Here is a 25165-nt window from a genome sequence, read left to right as displayed (position 1 = left end):
CTGTTCCCTGCCTCCCTACATCCAAGAGTGCAGTTAGATAAGAATGGGGTGGTGCAGGGAGGACACCAGTGATTGCCTCAGTCCATGGGGCTAGGCTGGTTTCTGCTGTGTTCTGCAGTCCCAGCCATGCAGCTGGGAACCGCACGCTGCCAGAGCGGCTGGCAGGTGGGTGGAGGGGGAGGGGAGAAGCAGTGGGAAGGTGGGGAAATGCCAGTGACAGTGGCAGCAGGTAGGGAGGGGAGTAGCAGCAAGCAGGTGGATAAGGAGCACAGTGACAGCTGGGCTGGAGTACGGGGCTGGGAGCTCAGGACCCAGAGTGGGGTGGCAGGGGCACAGAGCCTGGGCTGGCTCTACCCCTCTCCCTGCCAGCGCAGCAGGAGCCAGCCCAGCCCCTGTGATTCCTGGCTGGCTCTGTGTGCTCTAGTATCACATGGGGCACAGCAGGAGACGGCCAGGAACCACGTGGTGCCAGAGGGGTGGGTGGGCGGTGGTGGGGAAGCAGTGGGGAGTGGCAGGTGGGGGAAGCGGTGGTGGCCGGGTGCCCTGGGGCCGGGGCCAGGGCCAGGGCCAGCGGAGACCCAAGTCAGGGCAGCAGGAGCGCAGAACCCAGGCTGGCAGAGGCTCCATAGACACCCCACATATCCACATACACCCACATGCTCCCTCACTCCACATACACAACCATCACACCTATTCACCCCCCACAAAGCCCACATACACACCCACGCTCTCCCACACCCCCTACATACACACATACCTGTGTGCACACACCCACAGCCCTATACAAACTGTGTACCCACCCCCTCTACCTCTCCATACACCCCCACAATATACAAAAGTAAAGCTTCATTTTAAGCTATTATGCAATCACCTCTATGTACGCTATGCAAATACATGTGAATCAGGACAAAAGTGTTTTTTGAAATCAAATAAATGTATGTTGTAGTAGATGTTTGATTTTTTTTTTTTTTAGAATATAATTTGTTTTTTTTTCTGGTTCTGAGATGACAACTCCCTTGCCGAAAGGGGTACTTCCAGTGGCAAGGGTAGGGACTGCTGGTGGCATAGGGGGTGGGACTTCCAGTCCCAAGATGGCAACCAGGGGATAGAGCTCCTGGCAAGGGGCCCTTGACAGCTCATCAAAATTCATTAAGCAGCCCTCCACCCGAAATAATTGCCCGTCCCTGCTTTTGCCTGTAGACCAATATGGCTACAACCTGTATCTCTGAACTTCCATAAGAAATTTTAGAGAAGTCCAGGATCTGTTCCCCTGTGGGTCTTGTTATATAACCCTCCAGCATAAGAAAATGCTTTGCCCTGACCCAAATTAACATGGTGACATTGATGGTAATGGCTAAGGTTATGGCTAGGGACCTATTGAAATTACAAATTTGCAGAAATCTTGAAATTTGGCATTGCCCGCAAAAGTAGGCAATGTCTGCTAAATCCACAACCCCACCCTCCACCCAAGGTTCTCTCTAAGGTGCGCGGCTGCGCACAACTAGAAGTGTGGCCATGCACAGCCTTTCTGAGGCTGCGCACCAGGAGAGGCTGGAGCGGGAGCCTGGCATGGGCTCCGCTGGCTCCGGGGAAGTGCTCTGCTCCCCTGCATCAGGGCCGGGTGGAGCACTTCCCTGGAGCTGGCGAAGCCCACACCAACCCCCTGCCCCAGCCTCCATTCCTGCCTTGCCTCACCTCGGGGAGGAGCTACTGCCTGCCCCGAGTGAGGCTGCACTGGCTCTGGGACACTGCTCCGCTCCCCGGCCCTGATGCCACATGCCTCCTTGCTCCCCGAGGCAATGCTGGGGAGCAAAGCAGTGTCCTGGAGCCAGCAGAACCTCATTCAGGGCAGGCAGTGGCTCCTCCCTAAGGTGAGGCAAGGCAGGGATGGAGGATGAGGCAGGGGCCTGGCATGGGCTCTGCCGACTCTGGGGAAGTGCTCCACTCCCCGGTCCTGATGCGGGGGAGTGGAGCACTTCCCTGGAGCCAGCGGTGCCCACGCCGGCCCCCTGGCTCCAGCCCCAGCTTCTTGGCTCCAGCCTCTGGCCCCTGGCCTTCAGGTCCTAGCCTCCAGCCCCCTTTGATAAGTGTCCCATGCTGGACTGAGGCAGCATGCTCACAGACCACTACTCCTTAGAGGGAATGTTGCCCCCAACCTCCCTCCCAAACCTTACTGAAATTAAAATGCTTGCTTCCTAGAGAGCCAGCAGTCCTCACAGCTCTGTGGTTCATCTGTGCAGCTTGCGGGGGAGGGGAAGTAGAGGTGCCCTTGCAGGAAAGGGAGCCCAAAATGGCTACCACTCCTGCCCCTCATCGCTGATTGTCTGAGAGGGCTACCTGTTGTGTGGGCCCACCCCCTCCACCATTTGGTGGGGGAGGGGCTGCACGATGAACATCCCTCACAACCAGTCAGTGGCAAGGGGTGGGGCTGTATGACGGACAGCCCTTGCAGCCAGTTAGCAGTGAGGGGCAGGGCCACCAGGGCCCCTCAGCCAGTCAGAGCATGGGAGGAGCCCCCTGCTGTGATCAGCCCACAAAAATGGCAGCTAGTGCTGTGATGTCCCCATGAAATTGGTCGGCTGGCTCCTTAAGTTAGACCCCTAGTAATGGCCGTCTATGACTTTGTACCACGAACAAAGTAGCACAAAGTGCTTGTAGTTTGTCAAATGTTAGTGGTCCTGGCTGAAAGGTTTATGAGTCTTCCTGTCTCCAGGTGACTTTTTGAAAAATTTCAGCAAAAATAGCTCAGTATGAACAAGGTTAAGGAAAAAAAAAAATAGGTAAGATGGCTTCCAGGCAGTCATTTTTTTTCTTTGAAAAGCTCTGGCACCTCCTAAGTCTGGAATAAGAACTTGATATTGCCATGGGGCTGGTCTTGTGATCACTTTTCTGACCCCATGAGAATCCGTGCATATTTGCTAGTCTCTTGGGCTAGGGACAGAAGTTACACACAAACTGGTTTAAGTGATCAGAAACTGGTTTAAACCTGTAACAGAACAGAAGTTCAGTGCATATAAGCCAGTTTCAAAATGGCTGAAACTGGTTTAAGATGAACCTGGTTGAATGTAGTATCAGACTTAACTGATTAGGGTCAAACCGTTTTATGACCCCTTGATGGGTCACGTTAAATTACAGTCCCCCAGCATCCCAGCGTGCTTTCCAGCTCTGGGCTGTGCTGTCTGCTCCAGCAGAGAGGGGTTGGGGGTAGGGGAAGAGGCAGGAACTGCCCCCCTCCAGGCAAACTTCGGCAGTGGTCTGGGGCCGGGGAGGGTGGTTAAACACCCCTTCCCCCATTCAAACTTAGTGTTGGCTGTGACTGTGGGCTACAAATCCCAGAAGCACCCCCTACCTGTGCCTGGAAGCAGGAAGAGTCCTGCTGCCGTGAGTCTGGACTGCAAATCCCAGAGACCTAGGAGGCAGCAGGAAGAGAAAGTGGCACAGAGCGGTGCTTTAGCCCCGCCCCCTTGGCTTCTGGCCTGAGTCACTGCAGGCATGTGGCTGCATTTCCTGAACCAAAAGTAAATGTGTGTCCCATTTTTTCTCAGTTTAATCTCTGTATTTTAGGCTAACTTGCAAAAACTGAATCAATTCAGCCGTAGGCTTTTTGACTGTCCGTACCTAGCCCTAAAAACAGTTTCCAGTGATTTTCATGCACATGTTCTGCTGTGTAGAGTTTGACAGAGGCTCATTTGCAAAAGCTAGGACAGTGGGGGGCAGCCTTTTTGTCAGATTAGCCCCATGCCTTCCCTGAGTGCCAGTCTGATTTGCTTCCCCTGCCCAGCCTGCTGCTCTGCTTTCTGCTGCTTGCCTTGTTTGCTACTGTGCTGCCTGTCTCCTCCCCACTCAGCACATGCTCATCACTTGTGACACCCATGCTGCAGGTTGGCCACTCCTGATCTAGGAAAACCTTTTCTGTCTTCAGCATGCATAGGGTTACGATACATCTGGGTTTTTCTGGATGTATCCTTTTTTGGGCTGTTGTGCGCCATCTGGGCAGGTTTTTGAAAATGTCAGCAAATGTCCCGGTATTCACTTTCCCTCTGCTTTTGCTCAATGCTGAGGGCAGTGAGGAATCCGATTGGCTGTCGGGAGATCATGTGCTCTTCGCATGGGCTGGCAGTTGTTGGAAGAGGGTGTGTGCAGGCAAGCTGCTTGAGCAGCAGAGCTGGGAGGATGTAGGGGCTGTGGGTCAGGAGTGAGGGGCACCAGCAGGGCTGCAAGGCACAGGGCTACAGGTTGGGAGTGAGGGGCACCAGCCAGCAGGGCTGGGGGTGGGAAAGGGGCTGTGGGTCAGGAGTGAGGGGCACCAGCAAGGGGTGGGGGGCAGGGTACTGCTGTTTAGAAGTGAGGGGCACTGGCAGGGCTTGGGTCAGTGGGTCTGGAGCGAGGGGCAGCAGCAGGGCTGTGGGGGATGTGGAATGTCAGCGAGGAGCAACAGAACGGGCAGGGCAGGTCACCAGTATGTCACTGCTCCCCACCATTGTATTCCCTCTCCCCCCTCCCCGTGACAGGTGTCCTCTTTTTTGAACCGGGAAATATGGTAACCCTAAGCATGCACCAGCCCCACAAGGGACCAGGAGCATTGGTCACAATGAATATGTTTCCAGGCACAGGGCTAGAGGTACTGCATTAGCCCCAGGGGGAGACAGGGCTAATGCAAGAGGGAATGGGGGAACAAAGCTCTTTTGAAAGCAGAGCAGTAGCTCCTTCCTATCCTTTGCTTTGGTGAACAGTGTTCCCCCATGTCTTCTTCCTCAGCAACCTCCAGGAAATGGGCAGGCAAGGTTCTTTGGGTGGATGTGATATCTTTTATTAGACCAACTAAGTTGGAAAAAATGTTCTTTGCAAGCTTTCTGCCACAAACATCCTTCTTCAGGCACAGGGAAACTGCTGGTGTTGCATGTTGCAACATTGTAAATTAGCTTCTTTTCTACCTTGGACAACATGTAACACTGGCAGAGTCTCCCTATGCCTGAAGAATAGCATTTGTGCCTGAAAGTTTGCAAAGAACATTTTTTCCAACTATTTCGTTGGTCTAATAAATGATATTATATCTGCCAAAAGAACCTTGCCTGCCCATGTCCTTGGACCAACACAGCTACAGCCAGCAGCCCTCCAGGAGAGTGGAACCTTTTTGTTTCTGTTTTATCTACTGGGGGAGGTTGTCTTGGCACCGAGACCATGTGTTTTAGCCTCTCTTCCTTCACTGCCTGGTTCTGGGCGACTTAAAAAAAAAATTCTGCAAACGTTGGCACAACTGGAACTCGTATAGCAATACTTGGTTAAGTTGCTGGACCCTTCCCTTCTTCAGCCTTTCACTAACTACTCCCAGCTCTAGAATGCTGTTTCTCAGCAGTCCTTAGTTATCATTTGGTCTCTAGAAATGTGTTTGCTGTTTCCAGGAATCCCACCCTTGAGCTTTGTCAGTATGGAGTTACTTGACTAGGGTAACATTTAAATCCTAGGGTCCCTCTGGGTTAACGGCAGCCTGTTAACATGCTCAAAACATTTGTCAGCACTATGTGCTAAGTGGTCTTTAAAGGTAAATTAATTAAATTGTGTGTACTTAGACCCCCTAATTTAGCTGCCATTGCAGTTAGGAAAGTACTCCCTGGCTTTTGGGCAGAGTGGTGAGGGGAGGGAGGGTGCCTGCGTGCTGTTGAGTGCTGGGTGGACTTGCCGTGTTTGATGCTAGATGAGATGCATGAGGAATGCCTGCTGACTATTTTCATTTGAAAAATCTGGGTTATAGGAGTTCACAGCACCAGATGGCTGCACATACTTATAGTGCTGTGGATTATTAAAGGGCTGCTGCATGTCCCTCTTTCATCCTTCCTTTCTCCCCCTCTGCATCATCAAATTACTGTTGAATGCCTAGGAATCTGTGCTGCACAGAGTTTAGCACGTTATGGCTTTTCATTTGGAAACTTTTTGTTCCAACCTTTTTCAGCTGTTCCACTCTCCTGGGCACTCCTTTCAAGCTGCTGCAGGGCTAAACAAAGAATTGGACAAATGCACCACCCTTTGCTTTTAGCAACCTATGTTCAGGCCTAGTTCATTCCACCACATGATGAGTCTTGTGGCTACAGCTGGTTTATCTGGATTACGAAACCATTGTGCGATGTTAGAAAACTTAGTTTCTGCCTTCAAAAGGTCAGTTAGCTGGTGGCAGTGTCCTGAATCAAGCCTGGGGGACAGTGAATCAGGAAGAATGGAGTAAGCAGGGCATGCTGTGAATTGAGTTGGAGGTGGATTAGCAGAGCTGAGTAGGGACCCTGACAGAAGCAGTATGGGGTGCTGTGGTCTCAGATTAAGGTGAAGTGGCTGCACTTCACCAGCCATAATGACACTTTGAAAACAATTCAAATCTACAAAAGTTATTTTCTTTCTGCTCTTTCCTTGCTGTAATGATATAAAACCTGTGAAGTGACTGGTGAGTTCTGTGGTGAATGGTTAGACGTATTTACGCTACTCTTTTCTGTCTTTTTGATGAATCCTCTCTAATATGTATTAATGTGCTGATTGCTGTTGCCTGGTAAGAGAAGTGTGCAGGCTCCTCACCATGAGCTAATGCATGTATCACATGGCACAATGTTAAACACTAAGAAATGTTGGCCTCTGGCTGGGAGTTGGTGCTCTGATGGCATCATCATTGTCTTTGGCTAAGGGATGTTGTAGTAACTTACAGTTTTCCTTTAAAGATTGGTGTCATTTTTCAGTACCCAGGATACCTGTACTAGAGGGAGCATGCAAAGCTGATACACTGGAAATTTCACAAACTGAAGTATCTTGAATGTGAGAAATGAAACAAACGCCCAGTGTGTGTTACTTAATACGCAGACAGGGTTTTTTGGGTAGATGGGTAGATTTTTTATTAGACCGACTAAATAGTTGGAAAAACTGTTCTTTGCATGCTTTCAGGCACAAACACCCTTCTTCAGGCATAGGGAGAGTCTGCTGTTGTTTTGTGTTCTCCTGTATGGAATAGAAGCCAATATGCAAAATGCAGGTCTGTAAAAATACAAATGCATGGCACTGAGGATCAGAGGCCACAGGAGATGATAGATGTGAGACCAGTAGGTGGGGGAGGGAAGGGGGGGAATGTTGACCTGATGAGAGAACCTAGCTAGTAAAACGTAAAGAGGTCTCTACATTCTGTCACCAGGTCAGCATTCCTCCCTACCCTCCCACCCCATACCTATTGTCTCCCATGGCCTCTGATCCTCACTGCCATGCATTTGAATTTTTATAGATCTGCATTTTGCATATTGGCTTCTGTTCCATGCAGGAGAACACAAAACAACAGTGGACTCTCCCTATACCTGAAGAAGGGTGTTTGTGCCTGAAAGCGTGCAAAGAACAGTTTTTCCAACTATTTAGTCAGTCTAATAAAAAATCTACCAAAAAAACCTTGTCTGCCTATGTCCTTAGACTAACATGGCTACAACTAACTTAACCTAAATTAATAAGCACATTTCAGTTTTTAAAGTTAGTACATGGTTTTACTTTGAAGTAGATCTGTATTTTTAGTACATCTTCATGCTCTTTTTCTGTCCCAGACTCTGTTTTATCAGTTGGATTTGTTTGCTTTGGTAGGGAAAAAACCTGTTTTTACTATGCTGTATTCATATTAGTGAGTCAGTGCAGATATGCGTGAACTGTTTTTTGTCTGGCTTCCCAACTAATGGACTTGTATTCAGATGCCCTCATTGACCTCGAGCATGTGCAACATTGTTGAAGACTATGAAGTGACAGAAATATACCTGAGTGTGGAATCCAGCTGCAAAATCCTTATTGCTAGCACTGACGAGCAAGACAAAATTTGGCCATTGGGGGCAGGGGCTGATCCCAGGCTGTCTCTGCAAGAGTGGCAGTTAAGAAAAATCATTGGTTTACTTGTAAGTCAAGCATGTAACTCTGGTGTCCCTGAAATATGCTAAGCCTGGTATGGCCATTTTTAGAGTTCCTTTTTAGAAGTCAGCTGCAGTTCAAGCCACCTCCACCACACTTTTTGTTCACAATGCCCTGGAAACTTTGCCCTGAAAGATACCAAACTAAGGAAAATCACATTTTCTTTTTGGTGATGTTTTTTCTTTGTCTCAAGTGTCATTTCTGTTGCCAAATCTTGTTTAAATGTAAGTAGTCAGCATCCAAGTAATGAGCTACTAAGCAACAGGAATTTTAATGATGCCACTTGCCTCCTTCTCTTTCAAGAGGGCAAGTATGATAGAGCCGCTTCCTGACTGCATGGAAAGCTAATGACTGCCCCCTTTTCTCTTTGGAAGTGTGGAGTATGCCTGGACCAGTGTGTAAAACTAGAGTCTAGGGGTATCCTCCATGTGGTTAAAGAAGCATAATACGTGATTGCAGAGTCAAGTGATTTAGGGTCCAGGTTTAGATCTTCTAAAGACAGATACATATACATATACATGCACACACTATATAAAAGGATTGTTATAAAGAGCTTTAAGGGAAACTTTCTCTTTGGTTATTTGTCACTTGGCTGCTGATGTTAGCTAGCCCCTGTAATATCAGGGAAGTCTTATCTTGCAGTCAGGTGCTAGGCTTCTGTCTGGGAGTGAAAGACGAAAAACTGATCAGCCTTGTTTGGTTGCCAAGCTGAACAAAAAAGTACAAAACGCAGCAACCAATAGCACAGAATGCTTCAGCCAGTCTTCTTAGCAACGCGGATTGCCACGAGCACATCACAAGGGTTCTCTGCCCTCAACAGTGACTCCCCATTGAATACAGAATTATGTTCAAGGTCTCTGTCCAGATATAAAAAGCCCTCCATGGGATTTGCCCTAGCTACCTGAAAGCTTGTCTTCCTCCATGACCATGACTTTCTACAGCAGCTGTGCTTCTGCATTTAATTACGTGGGAGGATTCAGGTATTATGCCACTGATCCACCTCTGGCCCTGTGTGCCCCCCCGCCTCTGGCTCTGTGTACTCTCCCCCCCCCGGTCCTTCCTACCACCCAAATCCAGCCCGGTGTGCCCCTATGTGCCCTCCCCCCTGCCACCCCACCCCACCCCACACTGCAGCCAGCTTCCAGGAATGGGGAGGAGGGGAGTTTGCATGTAGCGGCAGCCACCAACACTGGGCGGCAGGCAACATTTCCCACCCCCCCGCCTCTCCTCCCCCTCTTCCCTCTCTTCCTGCTGCCTCCCCTTCTCTGCCAGCTGTTGTTGGGGCCAGGTGGTGGCGGGGGGGGCGCTGCCACTGGAACCCCCCTCCCCTTTCTGCTCCCCTTCCTCCACTCTTCCCCGCCATCTCCCCCCTCCCTGCCAGCTGTTGGGCGGGGGGAGAAACAGTGCGGCCATTCCCTTGCCGCCTCTGTCCTGTAAAGCTCCGGGCCCTCGCAGCCAATCAACATGCACTGTCTTGGCAGCGCATGCACAGTTGACCTGGAACATTATGGACAGACAGACAGACTAAGGCTTTTATTATACAGTAAAAGCTGTGCTATCTGGCACTTTACTAACTGGCATTCTCTTTTAACTGCCATGCCGATCAACACAGGAAAAGCGAAACCAGAAGTCTCACCGTGGCACTTCCAGTTTCACTGAGTCCCATGGCCCAGGGCAAAGCAGCCTGTGTGGGGCCCCCCTCCCTGTCCCCCGGCACGCTGAAGCACCAGATGCGGTGGGAGGGACAGTGGCCTGAACAGGCGCCTCTCAGATAATGGGCAGTTTTGGTTAACTGGCACTCTACATTTCCCCTGGATGCCGGATAACACAGCTTTTGCTGTATTAGAATTGGAGCGAGTTCAGCGGAAGGCAGTGAAAATGGAGAAGGGGCTGGGACACGTGACTTCTGAGAGAAGGCTAAGGGAACTGGATTTATTTAGTTTGGAGAAGAGAAGAAAGAGGGAATTTGGTAGCATCCTTCAACTACCTGAATAGTGGTTCCAAAGAGGATGGAGCTATACCAGGGGTGGGCAAAATACAGCATGCAGGCTGGATCTGGCCCACAGAGGGACTTTGTGGCCTGTGGCGAGTCCCTTGGTTTGTGCTGTCCAGCCCAAGGTGCATCCCGCCATTCCCTGGGCACACAGCAGGGTTGGGGTGGCTGTGCAGCTGGACTGCCTTTCTAGGCAGCCCAGGTGGCAGCAGCTCCTTCCAGCTGCTGCTGCCCCCAGCCCCATGGTGTTGGCAGGAACCTGCGCACACAGCCCAACCCCAACCTGCCCTGCAGCTACTCTGGACTCTGCCTGACAGAGCGGACCAGCTCCAGACCAGCCAGAACCTGTGCTGAGCAGCAGCTTCTGCCCAGCTGGTGCCACTGCTCAGGAGTGGGGTGGGCTGAGTTTGGGACTGTGCATAAAGGTTTCAGCTGGTCCAAGTATGGGGCAAGTATGGAGCGGGTACAGGCCAGGGTCGGGGCTCGGGCTGTGCGCTGTTGGCAGTGGTGGGGAGCAGCCACAGGGCTCACAGGCTCCAGGCTGTTGCTGGGTGGGAGGGAGGATGGGGGAATGCTGACTGGCTTGTGGCAGCTCCACAAAACTCCCTATGCCACCTGCAGGCCAAAATAATTGCCCATCCATGAGCTATACTGTTCTCAGTAGTGGCAGATGACAGAACAAGGAGCAATGATCTCATGTTGCAGCAAGGGAATTTTAGGTTAGATATTAGGAAAAAACTTTTTTCACTAGGAGGATAGTAAAACACTGGAACAGGTTACCCAGAGAAGTTGTGGAATCTCCATCCTTGAAGGTTTTTAAGACTCGGCTAGACAAAGCCTTGGCTGGGATGATCTAGTTGGGGATGGCTCTGCTTTGAGCAGAGGGGTGGACTGGATGACCTCCTGAGGTCCCTTCCAACCCTAATTTTCTATGATTCTGTGACTCATGAATATTTTGGTAAGGATCCCTCTCCTCTCATCTGCCTTCCCTCTCCCCTTTCAAAATTGGGACCCTGACTCATCTGTGCTGCATGGGCAAGTGCTTGTGCATTAAATCAAGATGGCCATCTTTTGGCTTATTATTTCTGCTAGGTTGAGCCAGGATAGAAGTCTGTCCCCATGCTGTACAATTAGGAAGCTGAGAAGATTTCTTTGGCAAGCTCCAAGGCACCTATGGGTAGGAAGCTGAACTCCAGGCCTGGGGGCTCTCCAGCATCTGATGAAACTCTGTAGCTTAAAAAGCAACTCCTCTCTGATGAGCCATGAGTGGCTCAGTGTGTGTCAGTTCTTCATAGATTCATAGATGTTAGGGTCGGAAGGGACCTCAATAGATCATCGAGTCCGACCCCCTGCATAAGCAGGAAAGAGTGCTGGGTCTAGATGACCCCAGCTAGATACTCATCTAACCTCCTCTTGAAGACCCCCAGGGTAGGGGAGAGCACCACCTCCCTTGGGAGCCCGTTCCAGACCTTGGCCACTCGAACTGTGAAGAAGTTCTTCCTAATGTCCAATCTAAATCTGCTCTCTGCTAGCTTGTGGCCATTGTTTCTTGTAACCCCCGGGGGCGTCTTGGTGAATAAATCCTCACCAATTCCCTTCTGTGCCCCCGTGATGAACTTAAAGGCAGCCACAAGGTCGCCTCTTAACCTTCTCTTGCGGAGGCTGAAAAGGTCCAGTTTCTCTAGTCTCTCCTCATAGGGCTTGGTCTGCAGGCCCTTGACCATATGAGTTGCCCTTCTCTGGACCCTCTCCAGGTTATCCGCAGGGTCCAGGTTATTCTTGGCAGGGTCCTTCAGCCCAAGAATGCAGGCACCATTGTGGTGGATTTAGGGCACATAGACATGGATTCACTGGGACTCCATAGATGCTGTTACAGTTGCTGTTCGCTCCTTTCAATCTCAAACGTCTTGTTCCTTCCATATTCTCCATATGCCACAGAAAATCAGTAAGAGCTTCTCTGCTCCCAGGATCTAAACCTCCTTCTAAGGAAAATATATAGGCAAAATCTGTTACAAAAAGATGAAGGTGGGCTAAGAGTGACTCCTACCTAAGATAGACCCTAAAAAGGTAGTTAACTGAACCTTGATGTGCATACATTGTATTTCCATAGATGATGCCAGGCTTCACAGTGGCACAAGGTATTTCCTTCTGCCCCCAGCTGGTAAGGAAACATGTTAATGTATAATAATGTTTAATAATTCACTGCACATTAATCTCCGGCATGAAAAAAACACAAGGCACCCTCATGTGCATCCCACAAGCACCTATACCACACACTGTACATGGACACACACAGCAGAGGTCTTAATATTTGATGAAATTCTAATCCAGCAACTGAAAAGATGCTTTGCTTCCTTAGCATGGCTCACACTCTTCTTTCTAGCCTTTGCTAAGGCCCTGTGGACTCAGGGGCAAGATTTCTGTATCTGTAGTACTTCATTAGACTGGAAATTCTCTGTAGCAGCTTTGCTTTGCTTTAAAATATGATGGTTTAATTGATATGACTCTCTTTATGTGAGTGATTAGGTGCTATAATAATGGATCACTTGGAGAGGCTGTAGATTCTCTTGCTAGAAGTTTTTAAGTGCTTGATGGGATGTGGACATAGTACCACGATCACCTTTTAGGTGTTGAAGTGCTGTAGCTCTGACCGCAGGCTGTGGGAGTGAGGACTCAGTTCAGCATGGCTCCCAAGCCCAGTGGGGAGGGGATGGCTGGTGGGGGAGGTAGTGCTTGTACTTATGCATTAGGCTTCCCAGGGCATCTGTACACATCACAGGGTTTAATCCTCATTAAATTAAATAGGTTTATAAAATTTAAACTTGTTTACTTTGGAGGGTCGCATCAGTGTTTGCACATACCAGGTTTTCAAATAAAGTAAGCCCAGTCCCCAGGTGGCACCACAGGAGAGTGGGATGGTCCCGTGCTGCGCCCCCAGCCTGGGGCCTCCCACCCCATGCCCTGCCACGTAGCTGTGGGAGCAGGGAGCCAGCACATGGTACCAAAAAAAAAAGTGGCAGCAATTCAAAGGGGTGAACTACAAAAAAGTTTCAAGTCCACTTAGTGGACAAAGAGACTCATTACATGTCTTAGAGTGCCTTTGTGTTTGCACACAATGAATCCATGGATGCATTGCTTTAATTCCTGGGGAGCCAAACTAAACTACAGCTGAGGAGTTTTAGTTTAATGTACCAGAAAGACTTTTAAAGCATCTGGAAATCTCGTTCATACAAACAGTCACGCTGTTGCAGCACAAGAAAGGTCAAAAAACATGGCATGTACAAACGCCCCCAGGGGTGTGGGTGACCTGTGGCTGAGGACATTTTCCCTTTTCTGCTTTCTTTTGTTCCCTAAACATCCTAAACTTGAATTGAGTAAAGTGCAGACTTTGGTAAGTTGCAGGCAGCTGAAGTGTGTTTGCCTAGTTTAGGGTGCCTGGGAAACTGAGGGGTAGTGTTTGGACCCATGATTTTAGGTTCCCAAGAGCTGAGGGGACATGATAAGGGGTTGCAGTTGTGTAGGGAGTGAGAACCTAACTGGCTGTTAGAAAGACAGCTTCTGTTGAGCAAACAGTGCAAGGGAACTCATTGATAAAACATGCCAACAAATTGGGGATTGTAGAGTTCTAGGCATGTACCAGGGCAGTCGGTTGCAGCAGCAGAGTGCAGGAGTAGCTGAGGAGTGATACAGTATGGGATGCCTGCAGGATTAGACAGACCCATGTCATGGAACTCTTGATGTCCACACATAACAGGTGCTCATTTCACAGTCCATTGGTTTAAGAGTACCCAGTTTTCCAGGTACACTTTTGAACCATTTTGGGCATCTTTAAACTGCTTTAATTATCTTGTACATGTGTCCATTTCAAGTTTAAACCTCATTTGAATCAGGCTATGTGTTATGTGTGGCCATACCTTTTAGAGAGTCATTTTTCAGGGGTGGGGGGGAGAAAGGAAGGACAGTTTAGAGAGGAATGATCCTGCCTTGAGCAGGGGTGTGGACTAGATGACGTCCTGAAGTCCTGTCCAGCCTTATTCTTCTGCAATTCTGTTGAAGTGTGCTACCTGATTAGTACAATAGACCTGGTGGTGTTAAAATTAATAGATTGTTGCATGGGTATAGGTTGTAGCTGTGTTGGTCTAAGGACATAGGCAGACAAGGTTCCTTGGGTGAATCTGATATCTTTTATTAGACCAGCCCAAATAGTTGGTCACTTCCCAGAGACGAGCCTATAAACTGCACTTCATCAACCTCCTGGATACTAAAAATCATGGACTAAATATAGACATTGGATTTATGACACATTATAACCTGCCTGACATCTGACTCCCCAGGTATCTCTCCACTTTCATCCCCCTTCCCCCCCGCCTGTCTCTCACCCATTAACTCCTCAATCTACATTTACTGACTACCTGTCTTGTATGCATACCAGCGCAGCTGCTGGCTTCTTTACTTTTCATTCCCTCCAGGAAGAGCACACACCAACTGCTGAAATTTCCTTAGCCTGACAAAGGGTTTTTGAACCTGAAAGCTTGCTTAATAACTATTCTCCAACTATTTGGGTTGGTCTAATAAAAGATATCATATTCACCCAAGGAACCTTGTCTGTCTAGATTGTTGCACTTATTTTACCCTGTCCCAAGGCTTTCAGTTTCTGGTATGGCACAGATTTTTCTGTATTGGTAACACTGAAACACATCCTCAGAGTTGTGGGGAAGAAAGAGGTTTGTGTAACTGCAGCTTTTAACAGGGAAGCAAGGGGGAGATAGGAAGAGATTGTGGGAATAGCAAATTAGCTGGAATCTCAGATTAATCAACAGTTATGTAATTAGCAACATTGGGATTTAAATTGCCACTCTGTTGGATTTAACCTTCCAGTTGGGATGGAGTAATTTGCACTTCAGTTGGATCTATCTTTTCAGGCTTTTCTCCATACTCATAAAAATAATGATGATTATAATCAGCCCGTGTTTCCAAAGGTTGGGAAGAGTAACCATCTTGGGTAGAAACTTACATTTTTAAATGCAGCATGGACTGTGGAGCACAATCCTATGTCAGAGGGAGGAGATTTCTGCAAATTCCCTGGCTGCAGAGTTGCAGAGGCCATGGGATTTTGCCACTGGCTGCTAGAGTATGGGGAGATCCTGTTCATGGAGGGGATGTGCTCTTGTGCTCTCCCTGAGAATTAGATCCGTCTCCCAACTTTGTTTTTGTTTCTAAATCTTCAGCTGATCAGTGGTTCCGGGTTTTCACCTCTTAGCATTCAGGCTGTTCAGTTCTCAGGGATGCCACTGCACAGCAGGTGTGACGTGACTGTATCTAAGGGCTTTGGCTACTATCGGTGTCCTTTACTGCTTAAAAAAGGCATGCTGGACTGAATGTACTCAGACTTGGCTAATGCTTGGCTAGGAGACCATCTGGGACACCTGGCTGCCCTGGCACAAGCAGAAGAGTCATACTCAAATGCAAACAGGGGAATGAATGAGTGGGTAGAAATACTTCATTCTTCTCTTTTGTGGTCACTGAGCTGCTGGGCAAGAATCAGAATCGTGTCCTTGTTGCAGTCACAAATGTTCTTGTTATTTACTCTTGTGCTATTCCTTTGCGAGCCATGCAGCCTTCCTAATGAGCTTTCCTCATTCTCACTCTGAGTACTCTGAAGAATGGTGTTTCTTTGTTCTCTGCTAAGATTCTGGCAGTTATTGTGACTTCCGAGACATGGCCATGGGCTGCAATGTAGGGTGCCAGATTCTGTTTGAAAGGGTGCAGATTGCACTGGTCTGCTTTCTCATGATTGCATTTCTTAATGAATGTTTGTGTTGTGAACCAATTTCTAGCTACCCTGCCCTTCTGGGAGATTAGGTATTGTCCTTTATGAAGATAGTGCATTTTGTTTTAATGGCACCAGCCAGATACCTCAATAAAATGGTACCAGGCAGGCCAAAGAGATGTTTAATTGGCACCAGTTCCAGTTAGAACTCACCACTAAATTCACAATGATACCTAGTAATAACAGAGCAGAGACAGCCGTGCCACAGAGCCCTCTTGCCTTGATGTGGTTAGTGGGTGCATTTAGTTTTAGACACTTAAGCTGGAGAGTGGGCCTTTCTAGGAGAAAGGCCAGTAAAGAAAATCTGAACTTGGATTAAAAGCAGGATTAAAAAGTGAATATTTGTTTTGGCATGTCAAGCTCAGCCCCGCAGGAGACCGCAGTGTGGAGACAAGGAAGTATGTGCCATCTTTTCACCAACAGGAACATATCGTGCTAAGAGACTTAACTCTTTCTTTTGTCCCCCTGCAATTTAGTAATTTATTGCACTGCATTGCAGCATGATGCATGGTTCACGGTGGCATTGCTGCTATCAGAGAGCAGCAAATTCAGCTTCTTCCTGGGGGATGGATTTTTTGTGGTTACAGGCATTTCCCACCCATTGGCTTTGTCTGAGGGCAACTGTTTTCCACTCTGAACCTGGTCTGTATCATCTATCTGTTTCATGAGCAAGGCCCAATGGCAAGTAAAGTGAGGTTCCTTGGACCTTCCCTGGGCAAGGGGCAGTGGAATAGCCACTAACCCTCAATGAATTACTATTAATGTCCTTTGGATTCTGATGAGGTTCTGCTCAGAAGTATGTGACTTTGCCTCTATTTGTGAAAAAGGTTTGCAGCATGGAAGGTATGGAGTAAGTTGAGATCCAAAATAATATGGTGCAGCAGGATGAAAGTATATACTGAATCCAAGACTCCTTTGGTAGTTCATTGAAATTAATGTATTTGGGGGAGGTTAGAGGGAAGATGGTGGCATGGAGACTCCTTTTGATGGGTTTTTTTTTCGTGGCTTTATTTGGTGTTCGTGTAAATGAAGGATTAATAGCAGTAGTCAGAATCTGTCACAGCAGTGATGAGATGAAGCACTGTGCAAATTTCCCCTGTTGTGCTGTCAAGGCAAATCAGTCTTGACTGTTGCTGCCTCAGTGTTCCTCTCTGGGCCCTGACATCAAGCTCAGGGAGTGGCTGCCCCTTCCTGGCCTGTGCAACCCCCAGGATCTTACTTGATCAGAGACTGATATGGTGACAACTAGTTTGATACTTCTGTGAAATGAACAAACTTCTCTAGGGGATTAGGGCTGAGAAACTACTAAACTCATCTCACTCAGCAGGATACATTCTTATTTATTTTTTGAGGAAAGGGTTTAATGAAATAAAACCAGAGACTTTTACAGTACAGCAGGTGAAATCTCCAGTAGCATAAACAGATCAATAAACTGATTTGTGTTTGCTGACCAGAAGAGATTTCTAATTACAAGCACTCCATATTCCCGGTTCCTGATGGAACAGAGTAATTGGAAGGATAAGAAATCCAATTCACTTTTGTTTGGAGTTTGTTTTTGGTTAGTTTAATTTAACTGAGCTAGCGAAGCAAACTCTTCTCTGGAGGTTGAGGTTGATTATTTTCTCCCAGTTTCCTACGAATGCCAGCTGCCTATTCAAAGATTATGAAGTTGCTGGCAGATTTCTTTAGTCAAATGCTAAATATTCATATGTTCCACCTTCAAAAATGACCAGGTTCCTGGTAGTGTTCTAAAATGTTTGCCTGTGATCCATCCAAATTCTCTGGTCTACATAGGGCAAATGCAAATTTGCAAATTATTAGCGTAATTAATTTGAATATCCTTCTTTGATAAGCTCCAGGCCAGCAACTGTATGTCATTTGCCTTTAAAGTGAAAGAGTTGTGAGAATGTTTGTTTTGCTATTGCTACAGTTCCAAAGGCTCTTTTCTGAGGGGAAAGAGTAGATGCCTCCATACTGATGAGGAATCTGCCTTCTGATGGCAGGAGACATCTTGAAGATGATGTAGACAAGATCCACAGTGGATAGTGGACCTGCTTCTTAGTAGATAGTGGGCTCATGATTACTTACATGGCACCATAGTTTGAAAAAGTGATAGCAAAGCTGTTGACAGATAAAATGGAACATTAAATCTGGAACTAATTGGTGCCTTTCCACATGAAATTGCTGGAACCAGGGTAAAAAACATTCAGTTAGAAAAGGTCTGTTGGGGCTGTGTTGCCACTTAAAAGAAAAAAAATAAACACGCAAAACTTCTGTTGTTAAGTAAAACTGGGTTATGGCAAATGGTTCCAGCATGGGGGTGTTGAAGTGGAGATGCTCCTTTTGGAATGGGAAACGAAGGACATCAAGTTGCTGGGTGCGTTTGGTCATCCGTGTAAAGATAGTTGAGAGAACAAATCAGGGTTTCACTGTGAAAATAACTCTTACAATGAAAGGAGAAATAAACCGCAGCATAGACAAAGGGGACAAGTTGCATGCATCTGCAAAAGAAAAAAAAGTAAGTGATTGGAAGGGGACAAGCTGAGCCAAATGAGGGATCGATCAATTGGCAAATTAATCTGACCTTGTTGTAGCTTAAATCAGGGCTGTCCAATTTCTGAACAGGGGGTCACATGCCCCACAGGCTGCCAACCCCCGGGCTGCACACCTAGCGTGTGCTCCCCCTGCCCCCCTTTGCCTCAGAAGCAGCTCAGCTTCTCTCCAACTGCGTGAGCAGCCCAACCTTTCTCTTGGCCATCTGTGCAGCTCAAGCAAACCAATCCCTCTTTTACCATACAAGCAGTCTGGATCTCCCTTTGCTGGACTGCAGTGCCCTCCTGCTGCCTAGCCCTGTCTTGTCCCCAGGAGTGTGGGCAGGAAGCAGAAGCCAGAGGAGAGGAGAAGAGCCAGGGTCCTACCTACTGCACCAGCTGAAACTATGGGAGAGCAGGAGCCTGGGGGCCACATTGCGACTTCTTGCAGGCTCCCAGTTGGGCGTCTCTGGCTTAAAATGAAGTGAAACTTCAAGTGCTGTGGACAGTAATTAGTGAAACTGATATTGAAGGAAAATTGGTTGAGAATATCCATCAGGAATATTTTAATACCTAGGACAAACCTGACACTTCTAAAAATAAATTGTACAATATAGTGCATTTTTATTAACAGTCCATGGCTGGTTCACCTTCTGTACTATTTATAGTCAGCCTTGCCCAAAGTGGGATTTAGGATCAGTAGAGGCATGAGACTTTATTCCTTTATGGCAGAGGCTGATTGTGAAATAAACCATCACATGAACGGATCAGCAGTGTCTAGGTTCTTTAGGGTGATGCTGGTTACCTGATTGCAGGTCTTGTTCCCAGAGTTCTAGGCAAATGTTGAATGGGTCCTTAAGCTTTTCTGTCCGTTATAGCTAGGGGTGCACTGATAGAGATTTTTGGCGCCAATACCGATAGCTGATTTTTAAGGAGGCATAGCGGGATACTGATCTGATTTCTGATACAGCTGCGTGTAGCTAGTAAGTGTGTTGTGGTGGAAGGGGAAGGGGGAGGGAAGGGGCATGGGGGTGCAGATCAAGGCCCCCGGGGTGAGGGAAGGAGTGGGGCTGGGGCTGGGACTGGGGCAGATGCTGCCTGGCAGAGGCTGGGACTGGGGCAGACACTGGCCAGCTGGGGCAGGGCGTGGGATGGAACTGCGGCTTGTCCGGGGGGGCGTAGGGAGGGGTAGAGGTTGGCTAATGTTGTTGTTAATGTCATTGGAAGGGTACGGGGGGGCATGTCCCTCCTGGATCAGCACAGGGTTGGGCAGGGTGGGCTGCAGCTACAGGCTGGGGCTGGAGCCAGGGCAGTGCCAGGTAGGTGGCTACAGGGGGTGGGGGGGCTGCAGCCACCCCAGAAATTGCCATAGGCACCCCATAGCTACCCTCCCTGCGCCGCCGCTGCTCACCCCACGCAGATCTGGGGGCACCTCCACTCCTCCCATGTCCTCCTGGACGAACAGCAGTGGAAGCCACCAGACAAGTGGGCAAGTACCAGACCAGCGGCTCCTGCAAGAGCGGCGCACAGCAGCAGGAGTCGCCCCCTCTTGCCATCCCCACACCCCCCAGAGGAGCTGTGGCACCGTCTCACTTCCTCACCATGGGTGCCTTGATCTGCACCCCTCTTCTCCCCTTCCACCACACGCGACTTACCAGCTGCACACCGTTCTCCATGCTGCCAGCTGGGCTCCTCATTGCCTATGTGCTGCGCTGTGGCTGTGCCCATGCACGGGCCATTTATCAGCCAAATTATCAGCCACATCAGGCCAATTTTCTTTATATCGGTGCCAATCTGATATCGGACCGATGTATCGGTGCACCTCTAGTTATAGCATCCCTCCTGTATTAAACTAGATTTGTCTATTTCATTGTTTCAGCAAATCTCTTTCTCATGATATTTAGGTCTGTCTGTCTGGTTGGTGCTCAATGGCATGGGTGACAAACCATGTGGAAAAGCCTTTAAAAACCAAGAAAATACAAAGTTTTTACAAAATATGTTTAAACTTACAGCTGAACCCACTCCAGCAAGCTTATTCTTGAATGTGAAAAGAAACGTGCTGGCTTTGCTTATAAGCATATTTATTGTACAGACTAGCTGGATGAAACCAAACATTCTGCTTCTTTCCTACAAAGGAGAATCAAACTGTTTACACTACTGAGAATAGCTGATGCAGTCAAAACTATAATCAGTTAATTAAACTTTCCAGACTCAAAGCATTTTCTTTGAGAATCTGCATTTTTAGTTGTTTAACATGGTTCAACTCGTGAGCATCTGTACCAATAGACAAATTGTAGGGTCTTCCGCTGTCAATGTGAATTCAGCTTGATCAGTGGTCGAATTGTATCTTTAATATAATAAGGTGAATCAGTGGTTTCTAAAATTGTTTCTTGTTTTAAATCCAGGCAGTGTACCAAAAGTTTGCCAATCAGGAAGGCAGTTGTCTTGGCCCACAATAACAAATGGTCTTTTATTGTAGCCAGTTAAGATTTGTTTCTTGAATGAAAGTGTGTGTGTGGGGGGGGGTGGGGGGGGTTATGGAGTTTCCCAGTCATTGACCATCAGCAAAAACAGCTTTCTGCTACCTGTTCCTGAGATACTGTCACTTGTATTTGACAGTTTCCAAAAACAGAGAGTTTGTTTTCACCCGAGGCATACCTATTGCTTCTGTCAAAGATATTTCTGAATGTAGACTCTGGGGTGTTTCACACCTCTGGATCAGGTACCTGATTCTCATCAGCAGGTGGTTCTTGACAGCCTGGTATTGAAGTGGTATGGGCTTAAACCAGTTTAACTAGATCAGTGGCACCCAAACTACCAGTCCTGAGGGGTCAGTCCACAGGTCAGATCCTGCATTGGGTAGGTTCATGGGTATGATCCAGCATGCTGAACTGGCCCTGTACACTCAGATCCCTCTGGACACTAGTGTGCAGGGCTGTATTATCCCCACAGGTCCAGAAACTTTGCAGCAGGGAAACAGCAGTTAATGATGCCACCACTGGCATATTTATGAATTCTTGGGCAGCCAGATGATAGCTCCTTGGGCTGGTTCTGGTCCATGGGCTGGTACTTGAGCATCCTGAACCAGATTGATTCTTAGGGATTTGGGTAAACCTATGCCATTCCTGTATGTGGTTGAGGCCCAAGTTTCCCATCTAGAAAATAGGGTTAACAATGCTTCCTTTCTTCCATCCTGTAACTCTGTCAGGTCTTATTTGCTGTTTGTGTTTCTTTATTTTGTGTTTATACAGTGCCTAAAAGGCCATTTGTTTGGAGCCTCTGGGCAATACTGGAATATGAATAATAGTTTTTAAAGAAGCCTTATTTAACCTCCTATACCCTGGACAAGCCCTTAGGATATTCTCATTTATGGATTATGCCTTAGATGTTGTTTTGTGCAGCCCACAGCTATGGCTAAAACATATTCTTTCTCATGGTCTTCAGAGTCTGTTGACATTAGGGATTTTTGCTTATAGCTGTACCACTGCAAACACCCTGGATGTGGGCAGACATTGAGGCTTTTGTAGCTTAATCACACACATGATGCAAGCCCTGTATTAATTTTCATGTCTAGGAAGATTGCAAATTACAAAACCAACGTTTTAACCTTTTCTTAAGTGTTGGAGATTTTAGATTACTTGCAAAACAGCTGTTTAATTGAGACTGTATTCAGCCCAAACAGAGGAGCAGTGCAGGTAAAAAGTAATAAAGGCCTCCTTTCAGTCCTGTGATAGGTGGGTGATAGCCTGCTTCAGCCTGGAATTTTGCCTGTCCCTGGTACATGTACATGAAGAAAAATAGGATTGAAGGGAGGAGCACCAGTTGAGCAGAAGGCAGTGGAGATGGCATCAGATAAACAGGCAAAACCAAATTTATGACCCTGTCCGAATTTCTTTTGGCTTTCCACACATTAGATCCATACGTGAAATGTGAAAGGCAAGAAAAAAGGAAATGGAACACAAAACACCAGAAGTGGAGACAAAGCTGCCCCCAACCCTTCCCTTTCCAGCTTTGGGTTACAATTAATTCATCAGCACTTGGAAAAGTGCACTGACTCTAAGCACAGTTCCAGTATTTTCTATTATATTAAACCCAATAGTCAGAACTTATATAAAAAAAAAAAAGCAACCTTGAATGGGATCTTGGAAGCAGACAGAAGACACCTTCATCATCATGTAAGAGGCTTTATTTTTACTTTTATTTTTTAATATGTACATCAACAACAGATAGTTAGGAATATGTGCATTGGCCTAGTTACTATGATTGTATTCAGCCCTTTGTCTAGCGGGTTTTAAATAATTACATGCTAGGCTCTGGTCAGACAGTTTTTGAGTAATTCTGTATATTCATCCATCTCGTACAAAGCTTCAGTACCATAATGATGGAGGCTACACACAACCCTGAGGCAGAGAAAAGACATGGTTTCAGAAATCTGTCTCTTGGGGGGTAGAATCTATACTTCTCTTTCCTATGCCATGCTCTGTTATTCACCAGGCTCATTGCTTTTCCCACCCTGTTGCACTATAATCTTTGCTTATAACTTTTTTCTGCACCTTCCACTACCTGTGCCCTTAGCTTCCCATTCCCCGAGGAAGGCTCAGAAGTGTTGCTTCAGTGCCAATACAGTATTTTTTCTTAAATAAAAATGACTATATATTTATTGCAGGGGTGGGCAAAATACAGCCCATGGGCTAGATCCAGCCTGCCAGGCCATTCTATTCGGCCCGTGGGGCCCTTAAAAAATTTAGAAAATTAATATTCGTTTGCTCCTGGCTGCCTGTCAAAATGGCAGGACCCAAGGTCAGTAGGACCCAAGGGGAGCCAGCAAGAGCCAGCAACAAGGCTGGCCTGGCACCTCTATTAACCACCCGTTGGTTGAAATATGTTCAGATCAGCTATTTGTCCTAGTACTTGAAAAAGAAACAAATTTGTAAACATCATGAACCACCAGTGACCAGAAAAAAATGCTTGATTTACAGGAAGAATCATTCACAATAGATAATTCAGCTACCCCCACTGATGAAGTTTCCATACTAGCATTTAATTATTGGGCTGTGTCAAGTGGGAGAGGATGAATTTCTGTGGAGCTGGGAATCTGAGTCTGCCAAAAGATAATGTTTTTTCTCAGAGTCTACTTGGAAATGTGAAGCTCTGAGCAGAAAGTCAGGTTAAAGTAGTGAATGGACATTGCTCAGGACCATTTAAAATGTACATTCTTCTGCTGTAAAGGAAACTGTTCTTCTGAAACCACATAATGAAAAAATTAAGCCAGACCTAGAGCAACAGTATGTCATGTAGAGATAAAAGGCCAGATCTTCAGTGTCAGCTGGTCAAGTTCTATTGAAATCGCTGGAGCTATGCTGGCTTACACCAGCTGAAAACCAGTTTGAAATGTGTTGATGGCAAAGCCAGGTGGCCTGCAATAGCAGAGGAGCAGTGTTTAAGATTGAGCACAAGCCTTTAGTTGTGTGTGAACTGGGGCTCAGAGTCTGGCACATGTGGAAATGAAGCATTGATCATCAGTACTAAGTCTAGGAATCTGGCTTGGAGGCTCTGAAGGTAGTTGCATCTCGTGCTCTTTGGCCTGACACCAAGATAGATATAACTCGGGGATGTGAGGACAAATGGATGAGTAAAAGGGGCCATGGTGGAAAGGAGAGTGCCTTGTTGCCTGGCTGGCTGTCCTGGGCCAGCAGGAATGGGTGTTCGTTAAAGTTGCGTTGGAATGCTTTGTTCTAATTGTTTCCTTTTTGTTTTTCAGCCCTGGCCCAGTGTATCCAATCTAGCCAAGGACTTTATTGATCGCTTGCTCACCGTGGATCCCAGTGACAGGATGACAGCCCTTCAAGCCTTGAAGCATCCATGGGTGGTCAGCATGGCAGCCTCTTCATCCATGAAGAACTTGCACCGCTCCATCTCTCAGAACCTCCTCAAGCGGGCGTCCTCTCGCTGCCAAAGCACCAAGTCTGCCCAGTCCACCCGCTCTAGCCGCTCCACCAAATCCAATAAGTCACGGCGTGTGCGAGAACGGGAGCTCCGGGAGCTCAACCTACGCTACCAGCAGCAATACAATGGCTGAGAACTTTGCAATGAACAGCCAGAAGTCTTCCCAGATGCACTTCCCCTGGCATGGGTGTGCAGCAATCTACACCTCGCACTTGGTGTGGAGAACACCAGGGCTCCTCGCTCTCCTCCTCCAGGAGTGACCCTCTGTGCCCACTGAGCATGGAGGAGATAGGGCTTTCTGGTGGCCACTGCATCCCTGTCACCACCCCTGAGTGCTTCTTGCTCAGGTGGATTGTGTTACAGAGCCAAATGCAGAAAGTGGAGTTGTGAGAACCTTCCCTGTACTCAGTCAGGAACAGAGAAGGTCAAAGTCCAAGTGCCTTGAGCAGTGAGTAATAAAGGAGCCACTTAAGAAGAGTCCCCTCCTTAACCCAGGAGTTTGGCTGCCTATAGTTATTTATTAATTCCAGACCATTATGTTTCTTTCTCTCTTTCTCTCAATATATATATTATACTTTTTTAAACTATTTATATCACACTCCATGATGCCTTTCTATTGATGCTGGAGTGAGTCACAGCAATTCCTGTCCTAGCTGTGTGTGTGACTCAGCTGCAAACTAGGTCCCTGCTCCTCATCCTACTGCAGCACCAAGGAAACACCAGGCAGCACTTTTCAATGAGGATCACGAAGTAGAGAGGTTTCCCCTGAGGGTCTCCATCATTGGGACAGCGTCACAGGGTTACTCATGTTGTTTAAGGATTGATGTGCAAATTGGAAAGCGGGATGTCCTGAAGTGCTCGCCATCTGCAGTCACATTTCCCTGTGTTCTGATTTGAAGGTTTCTGGTTGTGCGAAGGGGAGGGGATAAGAATCTGTCTGGAGAAAACTGTTTA

General features: G+C 47.5%; 1 protein-coding gene across 2 annotated transcripts in view; it reads left to right on the top strand.

Annotated features, from left to right (window-relative positions):
• The window catches only part of PSKH1 (protein serine kinase H1), an 86004-nt gene extending 61296 nt beyond the window's left edge, over positions 1 to 24708 (top strand). For both annotated transcript variants that reach the window (XM_006278090.4, XM_019488968.2), the window contains one exon: positions 24027 to 24708. In XM_006278090.4, the coding sequence (XP_006278152.3) occupies positions 24027 to 24344 (318 nt within the window). In that variant the 3' untranslated portion in view covers positions 24345 to 24708. The remainder of the gene's footprint in view (positions 1 to 24026) is intronic.
• The last annotated feature ends 457 nt before the right edge of the window (positions 24709 to 25165 follow it).

The sequence above is a fragment of the Alligator mississippiensis genome, chromosome 10, assembly GCF_030867095.1.
Source record: "Alligator mississippiensis isolate rAllMis1 chromosome 10, rAllMis1, whole genome shotgun sequence".
NCBI classification, from domain to species: Eukaryota; Metazoa; Chordata; order Crocodylia; family Alligatoridae; genus Alligator; species Alligator mississippiensis.
The sequence above is the reverse complement of the archived record's forward strand: the minus strand, read 5'-3'. Positions and strand labels throughout refer to the sequence as shown.